Genomic DNA, 21,275 nt, shown 5'->3' with positions numbered 1-21,275 from the left:
TGAACAACTGTGAATTGCAGTTTTCCCAAAGACTTATGATCTGTCTAGGTTTTCACAAGTATGGGAAAAATCAGCATGAAATGAATGTTTGCTTTCCTCTCTCATCAAAATTCATGTCCCTTGAAAGCAGAGAACTACAGGAGCTTTTTATAAAGGTCACTATCTTTTTCCTAATGTTGGTAAAATAGCTTTTTTCCTCTTGCCTGTTTTTGGAAAAGAACAGACCATTTTAACTTCAATCTTCATCAAATATCAGACATGACATGAACATCAGATATGGAAAATGTCACTCTTAAAGTTAAAATTTGGCATAGCTAGAGAAATCTATAAGGAATGCTTTACCTTGGGAAGAAGAGACAGCTTGAAGAGATGGTTGAAACCAGCTCCAGCAATGCAAATTTCTCCTCTGTCTGTGGGCTTCCTGGAACATTTTTAGGAGGGCAAGGTAGATCTGCTTACTGGCTGAATGTGTTCTTGCATGGTCTTAAACCTGGGTCTCAGTCAGCAAGCAGATAAACGAATTGTTTTATTTCAGTTTCAATTGAAAATGATGTTTCTTAAAAAAAGAGAAGAAGTGTCTACCCCAGGCTTTCAGCACCTTTAATCTTCTTTTAAAAATGTATGTCACACAATGAAAGAAAATCGGTACCGGTCCCCAGCATGGAAGTAAAACCAACCATCCAAAGAGTTAGAAAAAACAAGTGCAAGAATGGAAAAAAATCCAATCCTCCAAAGGCTATCCTTTTCTTACTTCTCCATCTCTCCCTCCCTCCTTGCTGCAGCCATGGGTGTTCATCTACAGTGCTGTATTTTGCAGTCGTGCCTTCACCAAAACACATTAACTCATGCAGCTCATGAATCATCCCCAAACATGGGAGGCCTTAGTGGGAAGAAAGCAGTGCCAGAGATACTGTTTTTTTTCTCAATTTTTTGTAAAATGTTTTTAGGAGCCAAGTGGCATGTTGAGGTTACAGGCTCCAGATGAGAGCTCTGGCTGAGAGCTACAGAGTGTGGCAGACTAGAAGAGGCAAGTTTGGGGTCAGAATGCTGGGAGAGATTTGGCCAAGATTTGGCCAAGCATCTTCTGACACTTGATGCATCCTCCCTTGGTCTCTTGGAAAAAACATAGTGAAAAATATTACTTTGGACTCCATGAAAGGCATTCTGTGTTCTGGGAAGAGATTTCAGAGTAGGTGGTGCAGCCTTGAACCTCGCCATTAGCCTTAGCTAAATATTCATAGAATCAAAGCATCATTTAGGTTGGAAAAGACCTCGGAGATCATTGAGTCCAGTCAATAACCCAGCTCTGCCAAGTCCAAGTAAACCATGTCCCTAGTACCACATCACATCTTTTAAATACTTCCAGGGACAGTGGCTATACCATTTCTCTGGGAAGCCTGTTCCAGTGCTTGACAACCCTTACAGTGAAGAATTTTTTCCTTACATCCAATCTAAACCTTCTGTGGCACAACCTGAGGCCATTTTCTCTCTTCCTATTATTGCCACTTAACAGCAGTGGTATGGGACTTGTGAGATGAACAAGGTACCTCAGTCTGGTCCAGTGCTGATATCATCCCTCTCATGAGGCCGTTCTCAGATAGTTCTTGTGAATTCTCCACAGCAGAAGGAGTGGGGGTTTGAGTGGGGCTGAATTATGAACTGTCTTCTCATGGCAGGTAAGTGATACTTCCTGGCTGGCATTCAGTAGGCAGTGGAGGTAACTTGCCTGGCTGATGCTCATTTTATACCTTTCTCAGGGATAAATTAAAAATCTCCAGAGTTGTTATGATTCCTCCTCACATGAGCCTGAAATGCGCTGAGTATAAATTGAAAAAAAGAGGAAACAGGAAAAAACACCAGCATCGCAAATGATGTGCAAGAGGGCTGCTGCCTGTGGCACTTCATGTATTCAATTTCAATGTGCTGTATTTACTTCTGTTTCCCTTCTGAAAAGACAGCCTCCAGGCACTTCACTAAATGGATTGAAAGGTTTGTCTGGTTTTAATGATGCTTCTGAAAGAGCTTGTGTGTTATTCCTCCACTCAAATACTTCAGAGAGACTTTGCAATGCCTCTTGGTAAATCAGAACATTATGAATACCTTGGCATTTAGGGGGCAGGCAATTATCTGTTCTGGGACTGCTTTAGGAGGAGTGACTGGGGTTAATAAGTTAATGTTTTCTAGGAGAGGGTATCCTAATCTGGGAGAATATGGGAACAATCAGTGGATTAATTAAGATGTGTGTAATGGCATGGTATGAACATTTAGCTTTAGCAGTCACAGGAATTGGAAGCACAGTTTCAGTCTCAGGTGGGATGCTGTGCCAGCGCTGCTCAGCAGTAGCCAAAATTCTGATGTGTTACCAACTCCTTTCTAGGTACCAATGCAAGCACAGCACAGTGAGGGCTGCTGTGGGAAAATGACTCCATCTCAGCCAGATCCCATACAAAGCTCTACCCTTAATTACCATGTAGAAATCTGTAATAGCAGTGTGTTGAAAAGTGCCACAGAAGAACTGGGCAGCAGAGGAAAACTAAATGGAGTCACAGGGATTTACCTGCATAAGCTGAGGTAAGGTCTGGCTCTATGGCTTTGGCATCAGAGAGGGGAACTCAGTGATCTGGATGTGAAAGGATGAAGTTCTGGCTCCTCAGCATGATAGTCATGAACCAGCATCCATGGGAAAAAAATTGGAGCAGGTTTTTTTTTTTTCTGCTTTCATTCCCAAGTAGCTTTGGCTGCATATCAGTGGTGAAGGATGGGAGAGCTTGGGGGAGAAGAAATAAATTTGGTACCAATGACTGGTATTATTTGTGCACACAAATTAATTATATTAGGGAAGAAGTCCTACTTGGTATTTCTGTGACTTCAAAGAACAACTGTTCTAGGGGTGGCAGCTGTATTTCATTACCAGTACAATTATATATATCCTTAGCCAAGTTGGGGCTGGCACTATAGCCTGCAGTGATGCCACTGTTAGATGCCACAGATTCAGGCTTCAAAGACTCATAGAATCATAGCATCACTGAGGTTGGAAAGGACCTCTAAAATCATTGAGTCCAATCATCCTAAACTCTCAGGTCCACCACTAAACTGTGACCCTAAGTGCCACATGGTGTCCCCTACCTCCAGGGATGGGGACACCACCACTACCACCACCTCTCTGGGCAGCCTGTTCCCTGGCTCAGCTTGAAGCTGTTTCCTCTTGTTCTATCTCTTGTTACCTGGGAGAAGAGACTGACACCCACCTGTCTATGACCTCCTTCCAGAGCAATAAGATCCCCCTGAGCCTCCTTTCCTCTAGGCTAGACACCCCCAGCTCCCTGGGGAGGGTTTAGCCTGGTGGCATCATGGGAAGGGGCTCCTCTGCCCAGAATCCTGGAGGTGCTTCCTGGGCTTGGTGGAGGTATCTTTTCATACATAGGTTTCCTTGCCTTGAAGACAGGTTTCTCACTTTCTGTGTAAATTGACTATTATGCACTGATCATTTTTTGCACCTTCTTGGAAATGGGTTAGAGGGCTTTGGAAGGCCTTACAGTCCATAGCTGCTTCTTGGCCTCATTTCTGCCCTTACTCTGTACTGTGTTGTGTTATTTCCAGGAAGTACAAGGATGTATGTCTTGGAAAAATGCTGCCCTACTTCCTCATCACCCCTTCTCCAGCCACTCTTCTTTCCCATGCCATGTTATTACCAACAATCCTTTATTAGCTCCACAGCAAGGGGCTACAGGGGTGCTGTGCAGGTTGAGGGCCAGCTGTTGTCCTGGGGACCCACCTGGTACAGCCAGTGGGGTGTGATGCAGGGGCACTGAAATGTCCTGTGCATAGCCCTGAGCCACCTCCTGAAGAGGGAGGGCATGGGAACAGCTGTAGGTGAGGGCTTGCATTGCAAACACTCAAACACCTGCCTGTGCCATGCCAGCAAGCTGTCCTCCCAGCAAGTGGCTCCTCTGACAGGCTCCGTTTCCCTTAAATCCCTCTTCACATATTCTCCAACTTGGTAAAAACATTCTTCCTCTGACTCCATGCCTGTGCCCCTGGCAGATCCAGCTCATCAGCTGGGAATGTGGGGGTGTGTATGGTTGAAGGTCTGAGTGTTCTGCCCATGCAGAGTATTTTTTTATGATATAAAATTACTTCCGAAAAAGGGATTTAGAGAATTTCTTCTATAACAGTATATATGACATCTTCAAATTTAGGGCACCTTCCCAGGGAGACTTTACTTGACATCCTTATTTGAAGTCAGGCATTTAGGATTTGAGGACCCAGTGCTTTAACTACTGGGCTTAACTAGTGGGCTTTTCTGGAGAGGAAATGAAGGTCTTGGTGACTGACTAGAGGAAGGCAGTGAAGAGTGTAGAGGATATATGCATCCAAAAGACTGTGAATAATGGACATGAATTGTAAAAGGCTCTGTCTCTGAAGAGCATCACCTTGTCTTGAGCTCTGAAAAGTGTCTGAAAACACTTGCCATCTCACACCTTGTAAAATTTGAGCCTAGTTGTGTGAATATTAACTTTTAGAATTGATGGGTCAGCAGCTGAGCCCAAATTCCTGGTGTGTCTCATAGTACCACGTGGGCATAGAAAAGCAGCCCGCAGTAGCGTCCATTGCCTGATTTTCACTCAAGCGAAAGATAGTGATGCAGATAGCAGTAGTTACTCTATTTCTAAGAGGTATCATGTTAAAGAGCTTGTTAATACCCTCCTACCTCCTTCCCATCCCTTAGGCAACCAGCATGGGCAGCAAGTATAAATAAGTAAGGATATGCAAAGGGCGAAATTTCATTCCAGCTCAGGGCATGTTCTGTGATGCAACGAATAAGCACTTAGAGGGAAGGCTGGGATGGAAATCTGCAGTGCTTCTTCCCAGAGCTGGAGATAATTGTTAAAGGCAGACAGAGTCGGGGTGTGGATAGAGCTGAGTGGGACTGCACGAGTGGGAGAAAAACATGCCTGACTGACTCTGGCAATGGTAGGGGGTGCCTATTCTGGCAGCAGGTGGGTGAGTGTGTGGGCTGCGGTGAAAGTGTGGTGAAGATGCATGATTGAATTATTAGTTTGTTATGCACGTGGCTGAGGCAGTTATGGGGAGGAAAGTGGTCAGTGGAGCAGATGTTTCCTGTCCATCTGGTCATGGTGCAAAGGAAATACTGAGGCCAGTATTTTGATTGGGCTGTGAATCTAGAAGGACTCCCAGTGAGCAACGGCTCAGCATTGAATCCATCTTTTGAGCTCTCTGGGACATCCTTATTCCCTCTTGGGCTTTGCAGACCAATTTTCAGCTATTGTAAATTGCTGCAGGGCAACAAATCCATTTACATCTGGGTAAAAGAAAATATAAATGTTGTGCCATCTTTCTTGTCTGTCCATCTGTCTTACTTTGCCACCCTTTCTGCTTTGTCTTTGTTAGCTCTTCCTGGCTGTCATCTGAAGCTAAAATGAACTTTCTGGTTCCCCCCATTGGTTCTTCCTTTCAGATATGGTTAGCAGTGATCCTGGATTCTGGGCCATGTATGACTGTGCAAAGAGGCTGCACTGTGCCTTGGGGAGAGGGGTAGGCAGGGCTAGCCAATTTATGATGAGAAGCACCCAGAAAACAGGGTATAAACCAGTCTGAAAGCAGCAGGGATAGCTCTGAGCATGCATGCTGGAACCAAAGGACGGGCAGTGACCAGACCCAGAGCTACACAAAGGGGACTCTGGGGGTTAGGGTCCTCTCCTCAGCTGGAGAGAATTCTCCTTTTGGCCTGTGCTATGGGTGAGGCTGCTGTGCTGGACCGTGGGAGCTAAAGGCTGTGCCACGCTCAGTCTCTTAAATGACAGAGGTTGAGGTGGGAGAGCCTCCAGCACCAGGAGTGGGAAAGCTGGAAGCTTAGACAGGGAGTAATGAAGAGAGATAGATATGGGCAATATGTGGGTGTTCCCACCCTGCATGTGCTTCCTACAGGAATTGTGGCTTCTCTTCAGTGTGCAGGGAGTGGCTGTGTGTGTGCTCAGGGGCTGGAAATGGCTGACATCAAGAAAGCTGTCCTCATCCCTGGAGCTGGAGAGGTTGATGATTTCTGGGCTAGGGCCAGTTTTGTTCTCAGTTAAGCACTTCTCCCTGCAGAGCTCTTCTCTTTAGTCTATGGTTTGGATATCTACTCCTCTTTCAAACTGTGGGAGGCTGATGGGGTGTGTGGTGTGTGTTTATGCTGTGTGTATGTTAAGAAATCACCCCACCCAAATTAGCTTCTGAGCACCAAAAGGCTCTAGGGCAGGAAAAGTGATTGATATTAACCTTGTGCATTCTTTAGCTGTTGGTTTTCTTTTACTGAATGAATATCACATGTCCTTCCTTCCTGCATCATCCCCCCACCACTCCCCCTGCTCTGGGCTTTACATCAGCCTCCTTAATAAGAAGTGCTCTGTTTTTAGTCTTAAGTGAGTGCTGAGCCCTTTGCTGCAAGGCTTACTGTTGCCTAAAGCTCTCATCTGAAATATCAAACTGGTTCTTCAGGCATGTTGCACACCCCTGAAGAGCCAGCCCTATCTGAGCTACCCTGCATTGTGCATGGGGGCTCACAGCCCTTCCCCACGCTGCCTCCACTCCTTTTATTCCATATCATCAGCAATGACTGGGAGATGGAGTAAAAATCAGACTCTCCTGCTTTGTGGTTTATAATAAATTTCTTCAGGTAGTCAGCTGCTGTACTGACAATGCTAGTAGAAGAAACCCACAAAAAATCACGGGTAACAGGACTCTGTTACTGAAGGAAATTGGCAAGGGTACACTCTGCTAAGCTTCACTCAGGATTGCCGACAGCGCAGTAGGAAAATCTGTCCCTGTCAAGTGGCACTGACCTGAGCGCACACCAAGAGGTGCATCCTTTCTCTCACCTGTGTGCTCCCCACTCCATGGTGATGCCTTTGCAGGGTGCTCTCAAGGCAGTGTTTCTTTCACATGTATTTCCAATCTTTCAGCTCCCTCCACCTTTGCATTTGAGTTTGTTGATATTTCTTCCATCTCAGTACTAATTTCTTGAGACTTCTTTGCTTGACCCTACCATACCTTCTTCAATATTACAAGAACAAATAGTATTTCCTGAGGTAAAATATATGAAAGGCAAAAGACTAAAAAGAGGAGTCTTAAAAATACAGTGTCTAATTAAAATATAGAAATAGCTGGCATATTATGGCGAATAGCTTAAAAAGAAACCATAATGGATTAACCAGCTTTCTGAGTAGGACTAACCCCAGCTATTACACAGGGCTTGGTAGGAGCAATAAAAGCTCATGTATCAATTCTGCAGAGACAGTGATAGGAGGGAATTGCAGATGCTCTCATATCTCTGTTCCAGGTTGGGAATCCTGGAATCAGTCATCAGTGTCATCGCTAATGATGAAACCAATGCACAGGGCAGGGCTCCGAGGTGGAGAAAGTTTCATCTTTAAATGACCTGGCCCTGTGCTTACCACTCACTCTCAGCCCTTCATCCCTCTGTTTTCTACCGTGTGTCCTGGTACAAGGAAATCAACATCAGCTCCCTCTTCCATGTCATCAACTTTCCTTCACTCTCACAGCTGTGTGCACGAGCTGCTTCTGCCATGGATCCCTCTGGCTGCACCTGGGGCTGCCTCCTGGCTGCAGGGGTGGGAGAGCAGATCCAGTGGTCAGGGAGCCCAGCAGGGAGGTGGCACCCATTGAGGCTCTGTGGAAAGGATGCTCCAAAATCAAGCAAGTTCCCTTCAGCATCTAAAACATGGCTGCTTAGCTCAACTGCCCATTGCATTGACTCTGAAGTGCTGAGCTAGAAAACTCAGAAAAACTAATCCTTGCTTGTGAAATTTTTTATATTTTGCTATACTTCTATCACAGATCCAAAGGTTCCTCATGCCACAACACTCCACCTCTGCATCCAACCATTCTGCAGACACATTTTTTGCCTTTCACTCTTTCCTCTCTTGCTTGAAACTTCTTCCCACTCTTTACCCATCATAGCTAACTGCAGGATGCTTTAGTGTTTTTGTTCAGTTGTTTTTTATGATGCTATTTGTTAGAGTAACTGAAGAGACCAATTGTTTATTTTTTGAAGATGGAGCTAAAAAGCTCTCTGTGTATGTGTCATTTGGGTATGTAAGAGTGGGTTACTATGACATGAAACAATAGGTCTAATGATCATAGTTTGATGTTTGGTTGCTTCATTGGAAAATGGATGGGAAAAGATTGCATAAACTGTTCCTCTTTTGAGTGGAGGGCTGTGCCGATCATCTGAAGAGGTCCTTTTTAAGCTGAATTTCTCTGTGACTCTTAAAATCCTGTTTGCCGTAATGACATTTTCATCCTGAGGTGTGTTTTTATTTGCTTGTCTCACAGTGTGTGGCATGGTGGGACTGGGCAGTATCTGGAATATTGTTGTCTAGGCACTGAAATCCAATCAAGTGTTTCTTCTTTCATGGCCTAAACAAATCTTACGTTGCGGGAGAGCAAAAAATGGCAATTTGAAGAGCTCATCTGTAGAAGTGTTTTGCCAATCAAGGGCTGCACTAACAAATGGGGTCGAAGCCTTTACAATTTCAGAGAGCTAAATGAGGGCTTGCAGCTGGAAGTGGAACTGCAAAGCTGAAACTGGACCTATATGTGAATTTTGCAGTACAGTTTGCTTTTTTCTTTTTCTGTCAAAATGGCTCCCTTTACCACGGGTAGTTTCTCAGCTACGCATCGTAGCATCTCAGCTTCTTCCTAGAAACTCATATTTCTCACATGACTTTTCCCATGTCAAAATAAAATGAATTGAAGGGGGCATAATGGAAGCTTCAGTGTTCCTAATGATTTCATGTTCTCATTCCAAGGCATTGTGATTAGCCACAGGAGCCTTGATTCCGGTTTTCTGTAAAGACTCCAAGAAGGATTTTCAGATATATCAAACAGTTTGAATTTTTTAGACATTAAGAAAGCTGGGTGAAGAAACTCTATTTTGAATGACTGGCTACTTGATGTACCATGGCAATTGACCCTCTGGAGGCTCTGCAAGCCTAGCTTGCCTCTGATGTCCCTTCTCAGCTACCCCCGTCAGAAGGACTGACTCTGGGATTGACAGATGACATTTGCAAGTTGAGGGATGCTCAGAACATTATTCCAGGGCCCACTCCACTGAGCTGCGTCCCTGCACAACCTCAGTCAGCTGTGTAAACTTCCTCTTTTTCAGTCACTGACTACAGGTCTTGGCGGCAATGTTTGTGCATGGGACTCACAAGTCACGAGGGCCCTACCCCAGCTCTCAGTGTTCTCCTTGACCTGCCCAGCAGACCCCAAAGAAACCTGTAGCTTTGCCACCCTCTCTCAAGCTGTTTTCTATCACCATTATCATATGTGGCTGTTTGGACGCCAGCTGAGGCAGCATGTTTTGGAGTGGGTCAGCCTCCCCTCTTTCACAGGAGCTATTGGAAGAGCTGACTGCAAACAGATTTTCACTGCCCCAATGTGGACTGATGTCAAACAGTGCCCAATGAGAGCTGACAAGCTGACAGACCCAATCCATCAGTGGAGGATGAGGGAGGGGGGAGAGAATGTCTCTTGCGCACGCCTTCAAGAGACACAGAGCAATTTCACAGATGGGCCAGCAAAGCTCTTGTAAGTGATACCAGTCCATATTTAATAGCCTATCCATTTCTCTGGAGGCAGGTGCAGGTGCAAGGGATACAGGGATAAAAAATTCAGTGCCAGGCACAAAATAGCCAATAGGATTCTGGCTTCTAGGGGCAGGCTCCTGTTCGGTACTGCCACTGAGTTATTTTATTAGTAAATAACTGGGAGTGAGCTGGCTGGGAGCCCTTGCTGAGCTCAGAAGTAGAAGGTCTCTGAAACCAGACTTCGGGCCACAAGAAATAAGTCTGTCCCTTTTGAGCTGTGCATCCAATGTTGCAGAGTATTCCTGAAGAGTAATTGCAACAGTGAATTCAGAAAGAAAATGCTGGATATTGGTTCCTTTTATTGGTGCACAGTTGGTTGTTGTATGCACAGTGGGCTCTGGGCTATGCATCATCCTCTCTTCACCTTTGTGCTTTGCTGCCCTTTGGGTAGCGTTCACAGTGTTTTCTCATCTAGTGGGAGTCTCTATGCCTTTCTCCTGTCCCAACAACAGTTGAAGTAAGAATTTGACCCATTAGTGATTTTTCACTAATTTTCAGCCTGATGATGACATTATGCAGGCATTATTGTGGTATATTTGCATCAGACACATAGGAAGCTCAGATGCGTCAGTCAGCTGTTCTTCCCTCATCAGGAAAGTTGAGAAAAATTCTGCCACTGTCCATGCTCATTTTCTTTATCCCATATAATGTGACTAGATAATCTTAGAAGTGGTCTGGAGGCCTGGGCTTGGGCTCCAATCTCAGTAATAAGCACAGAAGTGCAGATGAATCACTTGGTGGTCCAGCAGAGCTGTGATTGGGCTCAGAGCTCAGGGGCAAGGATTTTTTCTTCTGTTTGAGCATTGTCTGCAGGCTGGTTGCTTTATTTCATCAGTGCAGATCATTTAGAGAGATGAATGATCAGAGCATAGAGCAGTTTGAGATCCCCAGCTCTGAAATATATGTGGGAAGACCAAGCTGCTGTTGCAATAAAAGTTAAGCTACTTCACTGGTGCTATACTGTCAGTAGTAATCCAAACACATAACTTAAAAACATACAAGCCAGGCCCTTTGTGTTTGGTCCCTGTCCTTTTCTGTGATGAGGTGGAAACTGGCATCTCCTTGCTTTATAACTGCCTGATTTGCAATCTCTCTTTCCCTCTTCCCCCACCTTCACAGCAGCCTGTCCTCATACTACTGATTCATTGTGCAATCAGATGGGTGATAACAGATGCTTCAGGAGAAGGGAATCTTCCTCCACAATTTGCTTAGCCAGTTGTGTGGTTGGAGTAGGAGTCAATTCCTTCCTGCCGTCTGCAGCCGTCTGCAGCCTGAAACGACTCATCCATCCCTTACCATGCTAGGGGTGCAACTATAAATACTAGCAAGGGTTCGTAGAATTTGCCAGCCCTTTTAAAGTTCTTCCTCCAAACTCTGTCTTTGACCATTTCTTACGGCACCAAAAGGCTTCTGACAAAATTCAGTTTGCAAAAGGGTGTGAATGGTTGCTCATTTCACTGAGTTGCCTGCACTCCAAGTGTTGCAGATGTGGGTTAGAAGGCAGAATTAACTTATTTTCACCATGTACTTCATTTCCATTAACAGAAACTGCCCTAATTTTTGCTTGGCCACAATATTGTGACATCTCTCATTTTTTAGATGTAGGCTGGGACGTGTGCTATGCTGGGTGGGACAGACACAGTGGAACGGGACCTGGCCTTGTGCAGATGTGAATCCAACAACAGCCTTTCTTCTTTCCTTGGTAGCTAAGTTTGCAGGGAAGTAACATTTCCATCTCAATTTCAGTGATTAGGAGTGACATCCTCTTTCTACAGCCATCTGGGGTGTGAAAACAAATACATCTGTGTGGTCCAAATCGATCCAGAAAGGTGGAAAGAAAACCAAGGGCTATCAGAAAAATTATCCCTCTTTGCCTCGCTGCTTTCTGCCCGCTCTCGTTGTTTCGTTTGCTGACTTGTGTTTCCTCCCACTCTTCAGCTGGGCCAAATTTGACTGTCTGGTGGAGGCAAGGGCAAAAGCAGTGTCAAGGCTGTTGGGAAAAGGGGAGAGGAGTGGGACTGGGGTTCTTGTGGTAGAGGTAGCCTCAGGCCTGGCAAGGTGACTCCCCCAGCACCTCCCAGGCCCCACTCCAAGTCCATTTCTAGGATCCTGACTGATTTTGGCAGTTGGCTGCCGATGGAAGAGGGTTTCCATGGCAATGTACCAGTGCTGCTTGCTCCCTCCTCAGCACTCTGCCTCCCATTCCCTCCCTCTCCCTCTCCTCACCCCCCTCCCCAGCCCTCCTGTTTCTCAAGCCTGTTGCCATGGAAAAGTCATAATCTATGAAGAATTTCAGATCCCCCCACACCCGCTGGGGTTTGGGTTTTTGGTTTGGTTTTTTTTCATGTTAAAAGTTTGCTTTGCGGTTTAAGGTGTGGGTAGGGAAGGCTGTATCTGCCTCTTTGAAACCTTATGCCTGGGCAAGAGGGAGGTCTTTGTCTTGGAATTGGAGGTCCTCCTGGAGGGAGGGTGGTATGAAGCTGTGGATGGCAGCTCCAGCTAATGGGCACCCCATCAGGGCTATGGCCTTGAGAAGTGCTTACATGACATTGGAGTTTATGACCAATTTTTTGAAGGGACCATGTTGTTTGGCATCTGAATCAATGATGTCTAAGCACCCAAGACATGCTGGATAAAAAAAAAGGAGTGAGAGATTTCTGAAAGGTGCCTCCTCTTGAGGCTGCTTTTTCTGAAGTGGTTTTAGTGACTGCTGCCAACAGAAGAGGGTGCAGAAAATTCACACACTGCCACAATATGAACATAGCAAGGGCTGTGGGAATGATGCAGCCAAAGGTACTGAATGAGACCAGAACTAAGGCTCACATTATTCTACCTAGTGCTCAGGCTAATTCCCAAGCTTTCAGGGTACGTCCACATCTATCAGGACTTGTGTACAAGATTTGTGGGTTATGTTTTAGTTTGTTAGCTTCAGTACCAGTTAAAGGTGAAAATAGTTAAATTTCTGTGAGCTGGTTGAACTGGAGGGAGCTGTGGTATGGTAATAGATGTGGAGCTTGACCCTCTGATGCACTTTTCATGGAAATGTTCTGGTCTCACTCCTGGGACACTTGTTTCCATCCATTCTGTGTTCAGATTTCCCACTGTGGACACTGTGGCCTGGAATGCTGAGATGCTTGCTGGAAAACCTTCTCACAGTATTTCTAGGACCAAGGAGTCCTGTAAGTCTCCTGAGCAAAGAAATATTCTTGTCAGATTTCCTACTCTGACTTTCAGGAGGGAGAAGGAATAAGGTTCAGATAATATATCCCAAATTTGGACCTTGTACTTATTTCAGACCTCCTGAGAGTCTTTTATTGGATGCAATGTTAGTATCATGCCTGAGGCTTCTTTAAAGTGACCTTTTCTCAGAGAAGAAGCAGAGAAGTAATTCAAGATCAAATGCAACTCTAGAATAAAATGGCACATTTATTTCACTGGAGATGAAGCAACATGGACTGAAGTTGACTCTTTTCTTGCTTCAGGAAACACTGAGGACACATGTTCTGTTTAATTTTTATATAAATGGCTACGTTCAGGTGGCCTGCTGCAGTCTCCTTATCTATTCATCATGGTTACCTCTTCCCATTGTCTGTGTGTACCAGGCATCTAAGACACTTGCTCCTCACCTGACCTCAAATCCCATAATAGTCATGGAGTCTGGCCTGGACATGTGGAGTAGGGGATGGAGTATAATATTGAGTCTTTTCAGATTGTTAGAAAAACTATTGATTTACAAAACCATAAAGTCATAGTTCTAGGTCATTTTAGAGCCTCTTCTTTTGGATTAATCCCTGGAAGGTGATGGATTTCCAACTGCCACAGAATGTGGTCTGCTGCACAGAAAGCAAAAAGTCTGATCTCTTAGCAATGCTTGCAAAAAGCCTGATCTGTCAGCAGAACTCTACCTTTTCCCTTGGCAATATGCCTTTACTCTGTTCTAGACAAACATAATTTCTTCAGTTCCATGCCCTAGGTTGTTTGGCTACTTCCATTTTCAACCTCTTCTCCAACATTTTTGAGGAGGAAGCCTGAGAAGTTGCAGCAGCATGTTGGGCACCTATCAGGTGGACCCCATCTCTGTGTTTCACAGAGGCTTCTGAACACTTAGCAGCAACTGGAAAAATTACTCAATCACTACCAATCTGATCTAGGAGTTGAATTATTGACCAGAATACAATATTTCCCTTCTTTTTGCACCCGTGAGACTTCAGGGATGGATCCCAAAAGGTTTTCCAGAACACTATGGGAGAATGTAGGTGTGCACTGATCATATCAGCAAACCAGTCACCCTCCTTCTGCTTAGCAAGACCTTGTGTAGCCCCCCCCTTTTACCAAAAGGAAGAGAGGAAGAGGCAAGTAAGTTGATTTAACAGAGCCTGGACTACAAACTACATCACAAAACACTCCATAAAGTTAATAATACAAGGCACAAGTAGGATATGATATAAATGATGTAAATGTGTGAACTCTGAGTAGGACTTTGGCAGCGTTCCCAGCCGTGTTCAAAATGTACCCATGATATTTCTATCTCCCATATTGGGAACCCACTAGAGACAGGCATAAAAGACTTAGGTTGGGTTTATTATCCATATTTATCATTCATTTCAGAATAGCATCTTCCTCCCACACTGATCCATCCTCACGGCACTACATATGCACCCAGCTCAAAGCAGGATTCTTCACACTCTGGCTTTTGGGGCAAGAGTTGAGAATGGTGAGATAGGCTTGAAGTGTGTGTTGGAAAACCCAAAATAGATGGTGCAAGGGAATATGGACTCTGTAGCTATACAGGTGGAATTAACAGAAGCAGTTTGCAAGCTGTCAGGACATGGGACTTTGGGACAGAAAGGAGGCATGCCTGAGTGTAGGAAACGATGTGAAAAACTGGAAGGGACTTCTTGGTGTTTATCTCTCTTTTATTTTTTCCCAGTGTTTGAAAAAGGGATGATGTCAGTGAAAGAAGAGCATAGAGGTGTTGTTGCTGTGACTGGCGTGGGTATAAGCAAAGGCTGAGGGCTGAGGATTTATTTGCAGGGTAATTTTTGACCTGGGACCTGGGGTGCAGGGAGCACCCAAATGGGGACATCTTGACTTTTAGAGCCTTGCTGTCACAGTCAGAGCAAAGAAGGTACCAGTTGTGCAGTTGAGCTGGCTGCAGTGAAGGCAGCAGTATAACAGCAATGGCTGTGTTGGAAGTGCAGATGGAAGTGGTGGATGCCAGCAGAGCCGAAGGGAAGGATGGCAGACATGGCAGATTGGGTGGAGAAGCAGCCGCACAGGGAAGGTGCTGATGGTGAGGAGACTACTAATTGCACCGAGTGTTGTTGGAGTGGTAACTACAAGTGAGGACAAGGATGAGTAATTACAGACAGGATTGTGAAGAGGAAGAGGAGGCAGGCTCGAGGAGGAGTGGTGAGGTCTGTGATTATGGCACTTTGTAATGAAGAAGATGCTGATCAGTGCGTGACTACAAGGGTTTGAGATCTGGTATTAACCAAAGCTGTGTTCTTCACATGTGCCAGCTTGTGGCTTTCTTGCTTCTCCTTCTATCTTACTCTTCATTTTATTTGCTACTGCAGCATTTTCCCTCTTTGCATGTAGTGTGAAAAGAAATGCGTTAAGGGTTTCATGTAGGGAAAAAAAAGGGAATTAAGAAATCTTAATTTAGACACTACCCCATCTTGTGCCCTTTGTCACACAAATGCTACCTGGAAGGCCTTCTTGAAAGAAAGAGGCTTTCCTAATGCTACAGGGAAAAAAAATCACAAGAAAGCTTAAAGGAAATGGGAAAAAGGAAAAAAAATTAATCCTAATAGTTCTGAGACTTTCCTCAGCCCAAGGAAGGGTTAATGCTTTAAATGCAATGTAATTTCAGCGGCAGTAAAGAACACGTTTCCATGGAAACATCAACCCACAGAGGGAGAGAAAGAGGGAGAAAGGAGAGGGATCAGCAGCAGAGGGAGAGTGGCTCCTCTGGCAAAGGAAGAGCCACCTCCAGACCCTGTCCCTTCCCAGTCAGGAGTGATTATTTGTTTATTTTTTGAATCGATTTCCCCTTGGAAATGTTATAGGGAAGAAAGTGATAGGGTGCCAGCTTGGCCAAACTGCTACAGACCCAAGAAAATCCAGTCACACTTTTTGGAGTGAGTCTCCTTGCAGGCGTGACTCTGTTCCTGCCAACACTGTGAATTCATTGCCCCTTACAAATGTGCGAATGCCTTCAATGCTTGATAAACTTGAATAACCCCAAAATCGCTAGTGGTTTCTTCTTGGGTCAAAAAAGTTGAGCTAGTTTTCTTTATCTGAGAATATAATAAAAGGATTTATTTCAGTCTCCAACTGGTTTAGCTTTGCCTGGCTTCTGCCAGTGAGATGGACCTTTCTGGCAGATTTGAGTGGTTTTCCACAAGCCAAAATGTTCTGAAAGCTCTGTCAGAAAACTGACGTGTTCACCTGTTTGCTGGTCTTGATTCCCAGGACAGAAACTGGAATGAGCTCCAGGTAAATAGTGAGAAGCCCTGATAGCTGGCTGCACAGCAGCATCCCAGCCATCTTCAGAAGACCAAAGAGGTTATTGACATGCACATCTGCTCGGCCAGATTTTTTAAGCCGTGGTCCACAGCCATGTGAGATTTCAAGGGGATATACAAAAATTGCTAAGAAAGTAAGGCTGCTGTCAGTGGGATTAAATTCACTGCACAGGGACAATAGTTCAACTGGAATATTTTTTACAGCTCTTCAAATTGACAGAGCTTGAAAGACATCATCCTGGGTGAAAAATCACTGAAGAGCCTCATTTGACTTCTGTTCTGTGACTGCTTCTCCTATCAATGATTGTATCACTATGCCTTAAGACAGATAAACAGATCTGAAGGACATCTCCTAACCTTTCAGTATTTGCCTTATTCTAGTGGTATGGCTTTCATCAGTGACCCATTAGTTGGTGCCAAGACATAATTATGACCCATTGTTGGCTGTTCTGACAAATGTAATTTTTCATGCTTTTACTGCCCCGTGTAAGCTGATTTTTAATCCTTTCATATGGAAGAAATACCTTGAGAACTATTTTTGCTTTGGAGAAAAGTGATATGTTATCTGTACCTAATGAATAAGGAAAGATGTAAAGGTGTAGCAATAAAAAAGTAATTCTTTAAAAAAGTAATTGGCAGGAATTTAATAACTCTGTAAAGCTTTCCAGGTTGATCCAATTTTGGACTGAACATTTAGTTTTTATTTTATGCAGTGACTGTAACAATTTTGACCTTAAAGCTAATTTTCTATTAGCTATTTTCTGTTACTTAAAGGTTTGGTGAGTCAGTTCAGAAGTATATTTGTTTTTATCAAAGCTTTTCTGGCTAGAAAAACCTTTCTGAGAATAGACTGATTTCCTATGACATTTATAGATAGTTCCAGCTTTAACAGGCTATACTCTTAGAACACTTTTCCTTATTTATATTTTATTTCCAGCGGGGCCAGAAGATGTAGAGGTATATTCCATAGCTACTTAGGACTGTGTCATTTTCCTGGGGGGGAAAAAAAAGGACAAAAATTTGATAAATTTAGAAGAAATCAAAATTTGTAAATCAAGTATTTTGGGTTTAAAAGGGAATATTTTGACATGGAAATCCTATAAGCTGTCTCTTGTGATTAAGAGCATGGGAATTTTGTATTCCTATTTCTCCTTCACAAAACTTGAACTAAATCTTCAGTGATATTCCTTCCCCTGTTGAGGTGATGCTGTTTTTTGTAGGATTCTTTCCACGTGGCACACCACAGATGTGTTTTAATTGGGACTCTTTTCCACAGAAGAAAGGGCAGAAGGTGTCACACAAAAACCAGACTGTGTGGGAGCATGATGGTACCAGAAGCTTCATCTTCTGTCCAAAATTACTATGGTTTTCAGATCTTATGTTTCTTTTTCTTTCTAAAAAAATGTTGACTTCTCCATGAGAAAATATTGTAGTCACATTCTTATCCCATTTAAAAAATGGTTTTGCCTGATAATTTTTCATGGCTCTGGCATTTGTGAAAATAGGTTAGTCAGGATGTCTGTGAGAAAAAATTGTCTTTGGTTGAAATTTCAAGATATTGCTATTACCAGCATAGCACATGGGGCAAAATCAAGATTTATCTTTCTCTTCTTCCCATGAACAGGTTACATTATCCTATTGTATATTTGTTTGTCCCACAAGTCACATACAGTCTGGCTTTGGTACTGTCAGCAGCGCCCTGGCACAGGGAGTGTGAAATGCCACTAGGCCTGAATGGCACCTCTTTCCCTGTTAGTGACTGCACAGGATGAAAAGCAAATGGGATCAGGTCCTGGATGACAATATGTAGACAGAGGAAGAAGTTATTGTGAAAACTCTGAAGCTCACACAGGCAGCCTTCCACCTAGGTGTCATTACTGTCATGTCTGCCCCAGGTTGGAACCCGTGTTCCCTTTTGAGGGGTAGTTCAGTGAGCCTGCACAATGACTCCCCAACCCTGTCTGCTTCCTGATGGATACCTGTCTGTGAGACAAAACCCTGTGGTGCAATGATGAGTTTCCCCTGACATTCTCAGGAGGGAGGCTGGGGCTGCATGCACTGTGGAAAGTGAGCTTTGCTTCTCATTCTCAGGAATGGTCCCGTCTCATTAGGATCAAGCAATGCGTGTAGCAAAGCAGCCCTGCCATTGCTGTGGCTCCCTGCATCCTCCAAGGATAGATATATCCTCAGTCCCCAGGAGCTGTCATCTCAGTGTCTTTGTGGAATGACAAATTTGTGGTAGATAAATAGAAGAAATGGGAAACAAAGTGGAAGCACTATTTTTTATTTTTTTTAGATTAAGAGAGGGATTGATGGAAAAGATTGATCCTTCCACTGTACATAGGAGCTTTCACTTGGAAGTCTCCACACACATACACATTGTTTTCAAAGCAACTGTGCTAAATATGTTGGAGAAACAGCAAGGATAGTTCAGTAGAAATTTGTCTTCCACCAGAAATGGTTATTTCAGAGGTCAGGATCAAACACCCAAAAAATTAATCTGCCTAGAGGTGAGGGGCCAGTCTCTGTGGATTGACCAATATCACTCCATTGATGTCAGATGAATATCACTGATTTATTGCAGCCCAGTAGCTGCCCTCTTGTCTTCTAAAAAGGTGTGGACAGCAGAGACAAACCAAATTAATCTCTTACATCTCTGTTATCTTTTAGCCTGAGGGATATTTCCTAATCTAGGTGATCTCTAAATCTTTTTTGTTTAATGAAAACAATCTTGAGCTCTGGGCATTTCTCTAAGGCTACTGGTCAGATTGATTCCCAGAAGTAATTTAGGCTGTAGTCTGGGCAGATCTTCTGGTGCAGGATGCCTGTACAATTTGGAATTTGTTAGCACTCTTTTCTACTCTTTCTTTCTTACAGTGCATCTCCCCATATTCAGTGGTACTACTGACAGTGAAAGAGAAAGAAATAAATGCAGGAGAGTGAAATACATTCCCTTAAGATTAAATTTTCCTAGTCAATGGTTGCTTCTATTTTTTTTTTCCTAATTTGTTTTGGTTTTGTTCTTCATAATAGCCTCTTGTTACATAAAATCAGCTGTACTTGTGCCCTTTGCATGGAATCCTTTCACTCTAAATTGTACCTGACACCAGGCAGATGTTACACAGATACAGCCAGATGTGCCTGCCTTTCACAACTCCATGAGCCACTGACAGCACAGCCACATAAGGGACAGTGCAGGAGAGTGAGCAATGAGAGAACCTCTGAAAGGCTCAGCTGGGATCAGCATTTTCAGAACAGATTCCGTGGCAAAATTTGATCAAAGGTCCAGTCAGAGCCTGGTTTTGCCTTTTTTGGGGTGAACAATTGGGTTTGATATCCTATGGAGCCTGTTTTACCTCAAGAGAACTCATGCACGCACCACTGGGTCTGGATGGCTCTTGTGCCTGAGTTGGCTGTGCTCAGAGGCAGAGGCAGCCACAGAAATTTTGAACAATGGTATAGAGAAATAATATCCGTATTATTTTAAGCCTTCCATGGGTTTGGAGAATGGAGGTATAAGTCAGAAGTGAAAGGGATCAGTTGCGGTTTTCTCATTAAAAAAATGAACACTATTGAGTCACTCAGATGAAGGCAGTAACAGCACAGTTAGCGCTGGTTAAGTCTTTTATCTGTCAATCACTTGCCCCTTGAAGGTTAGAATTCCCATTTGTAGATCAGTAATGTGGTCCTAGACTCCCTTTTCCCCGTCTTTTGAGTCCACCCATCCTTTTGTCTGTCCATACTTGTTCAGGAGCAGGCGTGAGGATGGGCAGGACCCTGCTGCAGGGCAGATTGCTGTACTCTGCCCTGGTTGTTTGCATCAGGCAAGGCTGGGTTGGTCTTGCTGGTGCTGAGAGAGGGAACACGGTTTGGGGTTGTGGGCACTTCTACTAAAATGCAGTAACATGCTTTTGCTTTTTTGCTCCTTCTTGGGCATGAAGTGGGTCTATTCCCTGGTACCTCAGACTGGTGAATTTTTAACACTGTCTCTAGGGGAAAAAAAGGCTATTTCACCATGCAGATTCTGTGGAGTAAAGGCCTTTCACTGCTTTCATCTCACTGCTATTATGATTGCCTCAGTGTTTCCCATTCCAGAGAGATTCCAGACAGGATGACGGTGGTATGCATCCCTATCCCTTTATCCTGCATCACATTCCACCCGCCTTTTACCCAGCGAAGGTAAAAAGTATCCCACAGCTTTTCCTTCCCCACCCCCCACCTACACCTTGTTTTTCCCTTGCGTGCTGGGCTGCTGAGATGACTCCCCAGTGCTGACTGTGGAGAGGGTGTTTTATTTATATGGTCTGTCTTATTCAGGGAAGCGATCGATGGAAGGATAATCATGCCATTTCAGACAGACTGCTTGTCTCACTGAAGCATAACAAGCACTGACAGGACGCAGGGGAGGGTGTGTGTTTGTGTGTGTGCTGCACACATGTGAGGCAGGGAAATGTGATGGAGTGAACCGATGCAATGTCCAAATTTGCCCCTCCAGTCAGCAGGCTTAGGAGGAGTTGATTCCAAGAAAGACACTAGAGGCAGAAGTAGGAAGTGGCTAGTGATGATTTCAAATGTGTCTCCTTCACACCTGTCTCTGGGGCAGAAAAAAATTTGGTTAGCACCCTTTCTGTGTTCCCTCAAGCCCACCATCTGCCTCTCCAGGCTTTCTCCATCACGGCTGAAACCATTTAAAATGCCATAATCTCTCTGCTGGTCCTAAATTGGCCATCTAATGTGGTTTTAATGCTCTATTTGCTATGCTGTAAAACACTCTCCTTTAACTTGCAGGGCTGACAGATTTACGTCTAGGATGGGTGATGTTACCTCAGAGCCCAGGATGGGGCTTAAGTCCCCCTGAGTCTAATTTGCTTTGTGCCCAAGGACATGTTCCTTTGCTCCTGCCTGCTTGTCCATACCACAGGGCTGACAGTGTCAGCCTGTTTCCACAGGCTGTGTACGTTTTGCTCTCACCCGTCTGAGTTTGGGCATTGCATCCGCTGCATCGCCACTGGGCTGGTGAAGGGCTCAACACTTCTGTGCTTGCATCAAGTAGTTCCAGAAATTGCCACAT

General features: G+C 44.3%; 1 protein-coding gene across 6 annotated transcripts in view; it reads left to right on the top strand.

Annotated features, from left to right (window-relative positions):
- The window catches only part of GRIN2B (glutamate ionotropic receptor NMDA type subunit 2B), a 235,246-nt gene that overhangs the window by 115,243 nt on the left and 98,728 nt on the right, over positions 1 to 21,275 (top strand). Inside the window, exon 1 of one of the 6 annotated variants that reach the window (XM_064419978.1) lies at positions 2,405 to 2,571. The exons of the other annotated variants lie outside the window; for them this stretch is intronic. Within the exon in view, the coding sequence (XP_064276048.1) occupies positions 2,420 to 2,571 (152 nt within the window). The 5' untranslated portion in view covers positions 2,405 to 2,419. Of the gene's footprint in view, positions 1 to 2,404; positions 2,572 to 21,275 lie in introns of those variants that run through there. 6 annotated transcript variants of the gene reach the window in all.

The sequence above is a fragment of the Passer domesticus genome, chromosome 5, assembly GCF_036417665.1.
Source record: "Passer domesticus isolate bPasDom1 chromosome 5, bPasDom1.hap1, whole genome shotgun sequence".
Taxonomy (NCBI): domain Eukaryota; kingdom Metazoa; phylum Chordata; class Aves; order Passeriformes; family Passeridae; genus Passer; species Passer domesticus.
Note: the sequence above shows the minus strand (reverse complement) of the source record. Positions and strands in the feature narration are given on the sequence as shown.